Source organism: Panicum virgatum, chromosome 9K, assembly GCF_016808335.1.
Source record: "Panicum virgatum strain AP13 chromosome 9K, P.virgatum_v5, whole genome shotgun sequence".
Classification (NCBI taxonomy): domain Eukaryota; kingdom Viridiplantae; phylum Streptophyta; class Magnoliopsida; order Poales; family Poaceae; genus Panicum; species Panicum virgatum.
Genome location: NC_053144.1, coordinates 66,027,588 through 66,037,061, shown reverse-complemented (window position 1 = coordinate 66,037,061; position 9,474 = coordinate 66,027,588). Strand labels below are relative to the sequence as shown.

General features: G+C 46.3%; 1 protein-coding gene across 14 annotated transcripts; it reads right to left on the bottom strand.

Moving 5' to 3' along the window:
• Positions 1-254: 254 nt before the first annotated feature.
• LOC120647159 (transcription factor ILI6) lies at positions 255-9,324 on the bottom strand. 14 transcript variants are annotated; one of them, XM_039923824.1, is made up of 7 exons: positions 9,017-9,324; positions 6,402-8,409; positions 6,266-6,321; positions 6,134-6,185; positions 1,842-2,037; positions 1,001-1,550; positions 255-686 (listed from the first exon to the last, which is right to left on the bottom strand). In XM_039923824.1, exons 6-7 carry the CDS (start codon positions 1,124-1,126, stop codon positions 534-536), a joined length of 279 nt encoding a protein of 92 aa, XP_039779758.1. In that variant the 5' UTR covers positions 1,127-1,550; positions 1,842-2,037; positions 6,134-6,185; positions 6,266-6,321; positions 6,402-8,409; positions 9,017-9,324; the 3' UTR covers positions 255-533. The 14 variants fall into 14 exon arrangements, 12 of the variants coding, with proteins under 12 accessions (XP_039779758.1, XP_039779756.1, XP_039779759.1 ...); XM_039923822.1 differs by having other exon boundaries at positions 6,134-6,321; XM_039923825.1 differs by lacking the exon at positions 6,134-6,185.
• Between the last annotated feature and the right edge of the window lie 150 nt (positions 9,325-9,474).

Here is a 9,474-nt window from a genome sequence, read left to right as displayed (position 1 = left end):
TTAAGTTGTGTTTTTAAGTACCTTAGATTCGGGTTGAAAGAACTTTATTTTAAATCAGACACCAGGGAGAAAAAGGAAGCCACATTTGCATCTTCCTCCTGTTACAAGAAAAGAAGGCAACTCCTAAGAATCTTCTTGCGCCAAAAGTGGAAGCAGCACACTCACAAGGTACCGAATGAGAGGTAACGAGGTGGCGCCGGCCTCCGCCTGCCACTAGACAAACAGGCATGCCGAGTACTAGGCTACTAGCACTTGCAAGGAAGAACTCACAGCAATGATTTTTTATTTTTTTTTGAACGAACAACTCACAGCAATGATACAATTAAGCTTTGCGCGAATTACGATGTGCTTGATTAAGTACACGAAAAAAGGATAGCTTTGGCTCAGGCGTCGACACGACAACAGCGCGTACGCACGTAGGCGAAGTACATTGGCGAATTAGGGAATTAATAACCTGCTTCTCGAAGTACTAAACATCACTCTACGTAATTAAGCTACGAACGCTCCAAGGGTACCAAGATCTGTCTGTCTCCCTACATGAGCAGGCTGCGGATGATCGCCGCCTGCGCGCTGCTCATGTCCGACGTCGCCAGCAGCTCCGACAGCCTCTCGCTCAGGTCGTCCATTTCCTGGTGCAAGCTCCTGATGTAGTTGCACGTCTCCTGCAACACTCTCGCGGATGGTACCTGCATTGGAGGAAACAAGGGTGAATTCTTCTCCATCCTCTCAAAGCTCATGCCATATCTAACTGTTGAAGCGTGAGTACAAGGGCAAGAGGGAATGTAATTGTAGGAGCAGCTAATTACTTCATAGCATGTTCAACTCAATAATAGAAGCCATTCAACTTTTTAACAAGTTTTTAGGCCATAATGCAGCGAATGCCAAAGAGTAATGTAAGTTACAGCTCACAGTGGTCCGTATAAGTTGGTTTCTGCTATAAATTAGTTCTGGACAAAGCATTCAGCTCATAAAGAGGGGATGGCGGCAGACTGTTACATACTCTGGCATTGCTCTGGAGGCGAGCTTCCGGGAGGAGGTCCTGCAACTTGGAAACGAGGTCACTGATTTGCTCCTCGGTGATCCTCGAGGAGCCAGACTGCCTAGACCGTGACCTCCGGCTCGACATCTCCCTTAATGTGGTTACCAGGAGGATGGGAGGAAGTGGTTTTGAAAGAGAGACCAATTAGGATGGCAGGAGTGAGATAAACAAGTTTGGGATGTAGATGACGCAATGGCAATCAAGCACTGGGAAAGAAGCTATGAGGAGAGGGAAGACAGGTGCATGGGAGAAAGAAATGGACGGGTTGTGGGTGGTTAAATAGTCGTAGCTCCATAGGAGAAGCCTAAAGAGCAGGCAAGATGAGGTGAGCTTCCCGTAGCCTTATGATAGTCTAAGCTCCAACTTGAGTCCCTGACCTACAGGGACAAAGTACCATCACATGTAGGATATACTTTAGTAGTTTAGTGAAAGCTAGGCTGTAAACAGTTTAGAGAGCTAGATAGGATGGTTATAGGAGCTTGCGTCAGTGTTGTGTTACTCGTGCATTGGCCTGCAAGTGGAAGAGCCTCTGATCAATGGGATGTGAAGAAATACCAGTGAGAAAGCTGACTTGGAGGCCAGAACTGTCAGAAGGAACCACGCATGCCATGTTACTTGGCGTACCAAAATATGCATGTTTATTATTTTGCCCCACATAATGTATATAATAATATATGCACATGAACAAACATCAGTGGTTCTACAGTAAGACCATCAAGCGTTTCCCAGAAACCGATAAAACAACTAATGGGTGAACATCACAATTAGTTGTGCAGTGAATAGATTCAAGAGTGTTAAATACTTTGCACTGTACATCAGATTCAGCAGTATCCAAATGCTGATTGGTCTGCCCGATAATTTGGCACCCACAGCCCATGTCTTGTGGCACCTCATAAGCAAAATACAGTTCTGGGTCACATAGTCAAGTTTAATTAACCGTTCTCCTCACAGTATAAGCAAATGTCACATCTGATGCTGGCTGTTGAGGCATCTGATCCCTGCACAAAGTTTCCAGTAAAAAATGGAGGTAAACAAAGGAATAATCTTATTGCAATTTTTTTACAAGCAGCCTAGTTAAAAACAGTTGCTTACATAAATTATAAACACTTCTGAATCAAACCGTCGGTTTTGTTCTCTTCCTAAAGTTTGCATAAAATATAGGGATAAGTGTAGAATGGCTGGTCAATTGGTTATATCATAGTTTAGTGAGAAAATAAGGAGGATCTTTCCTTATTGGCATATGATAATACAACTTGGGCAAGGGGTTAACAAAGAAAAACTTTACCTTCTTAAGATTGGGATTTGCAATGAAATATCCTTGAAAAACTAACACAGCACAATCATCACCAAGGATTGCAGCTCCTATGAACTCTAATAAGTAATAACTACGATGCAAGCAAAAAATATATAGGCAACTCAACTCCAATGAGCTAGTGAGTGGAAAATAGCATATGCAGAAATGATACAATGAATATGCCATTCCAAAGAAACAATTGCTGCACATCGTGGAAGAATCATTGTGAGGTTTGACCAGTCAATGCAACCTGTGCAGAAACTATAGTGCAACTACCAGCTGTAGCCTGTACTACAGAACTTTTTTTGTTCTTTTAATGGCCAATGATGTTAGTACGGTATAGATTAGCCCTTCACAACAACCAGAAGCTCAACCATTAGACTGTGACCTTACAGTGTTAGCATGTGTAGTGTGTATTCGTTTGTACTTGCATTTTCACACTGTTTTCTCTGGAACTCCTAAAGGAAAGTGTACCAGAAAATTCTAAAAAGTTTGCATGTCAGTGACTGATTAAAAGCGGATCAGAAATAACTAAAAATTATAGCAGAAGTTGAGAACATGTAGATTTCTCCAGGCAGTTCAATCCCACTGGTCATTTTAGTGCAATCTATGTAGCATGTATAAAACTAAGCCACAAGCAAGTATATTAGTAGACAAATAGCATTTAAATTCCAGTTGATGATTATGAATTGTGCCCTATAAGCTTGATAGAGATCTAGGGTTGCATGATAACGGTGGGAAACTTAATACTAAGTGGCAGAATAGTTTATGGCATTTCACAACTAGATTTGCAATTGCAAATACAACTGTATGAGTAAAATGCACCGGAGGTCCATCAACTTGTAAAGAGGTGTCACTTAGGTCCACTAACTCTGAAAATGCATTTTTGGGTACATAAACTTGTTAAGTCGTTCACCACAGGTCCATAACTCTCCACATAAGCATGTAACACTGACATGGCACGCTGACTAGTCATTTCCTCTCTCAGTCCTCTCCTGCTTTCTCTATCTCCGTCTCAAACATTTTATCGAGCATGTTTTGTGCAACCAGGTGAGTAGCTTCCTACGGTGGGCAAGGCAAGCCGTCATGCCACGCTCCAGCCGCATCCTCACCTCTTCCAGGTCGCGGATGGCTCAGCTCATGGCGTCGCCCGTTGTCCAGAGGTCAACTTGCAGCGAGGCCATGGCGTGGATGTCCACGTCGGCGCCGGAGCGGAAAGAAGGCGGTCGCGTTTGAGCCGAGCCTCACGGCGAGCTCGTTGGCCGTGGCGTTGAAGCTTGTAGGAGCACAGGCACCTCCTGGTCTGCGTGCGTGGGCGGCCACGGGCAAGGTGCGGCGGCGGCGGCCTGCGGGCGCAGGCGGGTGTGCCACCACCGCGTGGGTTGCGACCGCTTCGGGCTGGCTCTCCCCTCCTCCTCGGTGCCATTCCCTTCCCTTTCCCCCTTTCTCTCTTCTCTGATCCCATATCAGGTCGAGTCGAGCTCCTCCGCCACCGGCAGTAATACGCCGGCCACACCCCCTCCCTCTCCGATTCGCTATGCGAGAGGCTCCCACACCTCCTCCTCCACCTTCCCCGCCATTTTCCCTACCCGTTCCAGTCGTTTCCTGGCCGGAATCGCCTCTGCCCCGACTGGTCACTGTTGAAGTTTGCCGGAGCTCCGAGCCATACGCCGACGAACTTCCTCCGGTCTTTCTCCACTCAAGCCGAGCCCACGGCGAGCACCACGCCGCCGCCCTCATCCTCCCTAGCCCATTTCTTCATTGTCATGGCCTGCCCTCTGTCGCTCCGCTTGTCGCGGCCCGGCTCCGCTTGTCGCGGCCCGCCTCCGCGTGGCCTGCGCCGCGCTGCCGCACGCCATGGCTGCACCTTTGCGTGCCAGCGGTGTGCCTCCGCCGTCCAGCCCGCCGCCGGTAGCCCACGGCTGCCCATGCCACTGTCGGCCCTGGCCTTGCCATTCTGCTGGCAAACAAGCTCGCCGTGAGGCTGGGCGCGAACGCGGCCGCCTTCCTTCCACGCCGACGCCGACGAGGACATCCACGCCATGGCCTTGCTGCAAGCTGGCCTCTGGACAGCGGGCGACGCCATGGGCCGCGCCGTCCGACGTGCTCGACATCACCTTCCGTACGCTCCGCTTCTTCCCGCCTCCACCGCCGTCCGAGCTATCCGTGGCTGACGTCGACACCGACGTGCCTGGCTCGGCCCTGCATGACCGCCTCGCGCCGATGGACAGGGAAGGCGACATCGCGGATGGCCCGGCGCTCACGCTCCAGGCCACGCGGTTCGCGTGCGGTGGCATCGCGCTGGGGATGCGCATGGCACACGCGCTCAGCGACGGCGTGGGCACCGCCCGAACTGGCCACCATCGTGCCTTGCCCATGGACGCCGCCGTGTAGGTCGCGCAAGCCGCTGGCAAGAAGATGGTGAAGGTGGTGATGCTGGTGTACCTTGATGAAATGCCTCAACCAGGAGGTGCTTTGAGGAGCCAAGTCAGCAAGCCATGTCAACGCTAGGAGCACACGTGGACAGTTATGGACCTGCAGTGAACAACTTAACAAGTTCATGGACCCAAAAATGCATTTTCAAAGTTAGTGGACCTAAGTGACACCTCCTTACAAGTTGATGGACCTCCGGTGCATTTTACTCCAACTGTATCTACCATACAAATCCAATGGCTGTAGCTAAAGATATAGTATTATATTCTGTGCAAATTCAGTACCTGAAGCATCATATTCTGGTTCCACCAAAATGAATGATTGAGGTACTAATCTTTTTTTCACGACAGATTGCTGTGGGAAATTGTAGCCCTCAAGTTTTTGTTTTGGTGGCGGTGGGGTGGGGGGGGGGGGGGGGATGTTGTAATGTCAAGATATTTTTTTCGTGACAGATAATGAAAACTAATGACATAGGAAGAGCGCAATAATAAAGAATACATATCCCATTAACCTAATAGGATCTCATTAGCCAGCCAATGACAGCAAATAGATGCAGCACAAATTCTCATTGTCTCTTGAATATTCAAATTCACAAGATCCACTGCTACTAGTAATATAATCCTAGATCATCAGCTGCTGACGGTTTAAAAAATCGAGCCATTGACCCTAACAATAGACTTAATAGCCTAGCTGTGTAATGAGCATAATTACCATCAAAAGACTTGCATATAATACCAATTGCAGGGTAAGACACTCTGCAAGTAACCATATAGCTGTTAAGTACGATGTTAATCCAGTATAGTATGCCAAATCACCAATCAAAACCAGTTGTGGGAGATGATCTAAGCGTATCCTGATGGCAGCATGTCTGACGGGGCACATGTAACTGAATCCAATTAGTTGGAAGCACCATACAGGTTGTCACGTGAACACGATTGAATTTATGCAGAACCCCTTCAGCCCCACGCAAGGTCACGCACACACTGACAACCAAGTGAGATCAGTCTTTTGTTTAAGTCTGCACTTGATCAAGGGAGCGAATCACAGTACTGCCTATCTACTAAACAATTGGCCAAGTAGGCCTTGCCTACTATACACAGATGGCTGGAGTCACATGCATTATCTTAGCATATAGCGCTACAACAACAAGCTCCCACATGCTTCACCGATAACTAATCTGTCACTCCATTTGTGTGTAAAGTTTGAAAAGGCTTATGTGAATCATGTGGAAGAAGTAAATCTGTACTGCAGATCAACCAGGGACAGTGATGAAGCCTCATGGTCTGATACTGAAAAGATCCTCAAGAGGATGGTCCACATCAGGAATGATTAGGATATGTGGGATTACAAAAAGCAGCCTTTCCTACCTCAGCACTGACACGATTTGGCCATCAGTAAGAGAATCCCTTAACATTTAATCTCCACAGCATGATGAAATTGTCTTAGAGCACTGACATAACAAACTCCAAAACCACTGAACATTTCAAAATAGTTATTACCGTCAACACATGTTGTCATAACTCCAAAATCACTGAACAGGGTAGAATCCTGATTCCTGAATGAAAGATTGAAAGTAGATCATATGTATAACACATTCAGGGATATACACAGGCAGCATAGATTTGAAAATTTTACCAAAGTTGAGTTCATTGCGCACAAAGCTCCCACTCTATATAACTCTGACACCAGGTTCCTTAACCAGACTTGGAAAATGCCAGGTATAACTCTGACACAAGAGGTAACATCTTATCTGGAGATACTGGACGTCAGCCATCTTCAATTGAAAGCAAGGCAAAATATACACCCACTTCAGGGAAACCCAAAACCTACCTACCAATAAATAATGAAACAAGAGACCTGACAATGTCCTGTGCTAAAAGCCAAAAGAATAGCCATTTGAATTAACAAGGAAAAGAATCCAGATCTTGCTGCAGGACCTCAACATGCTCATCATTGAAAGCTAGATTATATTAGGGTGGGCAGTTACGAGAAATAGAATAAAAGCTTCTAGACCAAAGCTAGAATTTGAAAGCATCTATGGTAATAATCAGCAGCCAAATATGTACCTTACTCTAAAGTTGAGGGTGAAAGTCATTCAGGACAGGATGAAATAAGAGCTCCCAAAATGACAAGCAACAAGAGCACACAGTGGTAGGCTTGCGGGTGTGCAGCTTGCAGGTTGGGAGTTCGACTCCCCGTTCTCACAAAAAAAGGCCACTCGCTGCTATTTCAGTGAAACGCGTGGTCCGCTGTCGGATGCAGCGTGAACGCACGGCCGCAGGCATGCGCCCTCGCCGTCAGTGGCACGTCCTGGACAGCCGGGATTCGTGGCCTTTTCTCACCCTGCGGGAGAAACCTTCTATCTTTCATGGTAATGCCTCGGGGGTGGCTAACCCCCAGGGGTCAAGTTTTTTTAGGTGACTAACACCAAATTTGCATAACAACCTAAACAATAGTAACTTCATGGCTAATGATGTAGGATAAGAAAATAGGTACCTAATATTCATAAAGCTGAATAACAGTTATACGGAATGGATAAAGATAAGTTGGGAAGTGAAGCAACCGAGTGCGTGGCAAGTGCTGTCTTGACACCGAAACACCGAAAGTGTCAAGTTCCTCTGATCTGCACATGTTGAGGCCAGCATATTCATATCTGAACTTTTTTGGTGGAGTAATATTCATGCCATGAAAACAAGCCACTACAAGTGGGGCACTATATGTATTGTCGTATTTTTATTATCAGTTGATATATGGAAGGGGAATAAGTAGTTACTTTGGAGATGAAATCAGGGCCGTTTGCTTCGGGAAGCATGCAAATTCCAAGCATTTTGCAACCCCATCAAATTGTTGGATGTGATCAGAATGGAGATACCTTCCACTAATGGACGGTTGGACTTTTTCCCTTTTCTTTATTTAAGGGATGGTTATGGTTTTCTCATCTCACTGCAGATATTATAGACTGTCACAGGCTGGCTAACCTTTTCATATGATGCATTTTGCTAATTGCTGTTATTCTAAAATCCCAAAGTAGAAGTAAAGATATCCAAAAGAAGACCATTTCTGTTGTCCCTTGAAACCAAAAGAAATTAAACAACATGTAAACGTCTGTAATGAAGTAAAGTATCTCCGTTTACCTAGTCGAGCTATACTCAAGGATCTTGCAGAACGATTTTGCAATAAGAACAGGACATTTACTGTAGCATTATTTAGATGGGTGCACATACCTACTGAAGCTTTATATGAACCAAGTTTCCTTCCAAGATTTTTGTGTTGAACAGCATCACTTCACAGTAATCGAGCAGTATACTTTCTTGGTTATCTCCATGAGCAGAATAAAAGATATACAGACAAGATAACTGCAGGTCCCAGATCTATAGATGTTTCGAATGTCAAAAAATAGCCAACCTAACATATTTAACATTCGTAGGGACAGCTCTACGTCCCAGCATCAACATCACAGTAGTAATACAAATTAGAAGGCTAGGAGACAAGGAACTTGCCTATGAACATATTTTGAAAAATCCAAGTGCAGTTGGGAGAAATTTATAAGTCCCACTCGAAGGGAAACATGTACCTATCTCCAATGCCGTTTAACAAATGTTATCTCTCCAATTGCATTATGTCCATGCAGCATGGTTGCAATCTGCACAGTAGGGAGTTTGTTGAATCAAATAGAACTGTGGCTGACAGGGAATTAAAAGAACAAATATATAGGAGCATAAAATAAACAACAAAATAATTTAATTGAAGGTTTTCCATTATTATGCTCTGTAGTAATTGCATCTTATGATGAGTATGTTGGGCCCTTAAATTGGCCTCCTAATCTTCCATTATGTCCCATCCTAAGAAAAGTGAACAAAAATCTGTGAGGGTACAAGGCACTGTGGTTGATAGGTGCAATATATAGAACATAATGCATTGTTTTATCCAGTCAAGAGCAACCTATAAACCAGCGACATTTCATATTTATGGTTGCCCGTCACACCATAACCATCTCAGTATCTCACTTGTGACTTGAAGAGAGGTCAACAGTCATAACTACATTAGCATCCCAGAATCTGGCACTCAACGCAAACATGTAAGCACCGCGGTGAACCAGAGCACAAATTGATTCTGGCAATAAACAGTACAGGCGGCGCTCAATTCAAACCAACGAAGAATCAGCTAGACCAACTCGCAGCGGCCATCAAAATAGACCTGACCAAGGTATCACAACAGCGCAGCTTGAAATGGAGAACGAGTGGACTTACAGTGCGGAACCCTAGCGGGGGATCGTATCGCCATTCCCCCAAAAGCCCAAGCGGAACGACATAGCGGGACCCGCATTGGTCCCTGGACTCGGAACGAGCACAGCCGCACCGCACGGGGATCGGAGCCGAATCCAGCAAAATTTCGCGGGGGAGAAACCGCGAGAGGCGAAGGAGAGGGAGCGGAAGCTGACGCGGCGGCAGGCGAGCAGCTCGTCTCCATCTGCATCTCCTGCCTAGTCGCGCTCCGCCATGGCGGCGGCGAGGCAGAGCCGAAGCGCGTGGTTTCGGTTTCGTAGGCCTTAACGGGCCCATAGCTCTTTCATGGCTCAAATAATTTTTTCCATTTTTGAATGTTCAATGTTGGATATGAGCCGGCCTGTCTACTAGTTGAGTTGGCTCGGCCCAGACGTACCCGCGGCCTTCATCTTACGGCCCATCCAAACGCCGCCTCGCGTCGG

Coding starts and splice junctions, on each gene's coding strand:
- LOC120647159 (XM_039923822.1), bottom strand. CDS start 1,126: ATGTCGAGCCGGAGGTCACGGTCTAGGCAGTCTGGCTCCTCGAGGATC. Junction 687..1,000: donor GCCTCCAGAGCAATGCCAGA/GTATGTAACAGT, acceptor CCTCCAATGCAG/GTACCATCCGCGAGAGTGTT.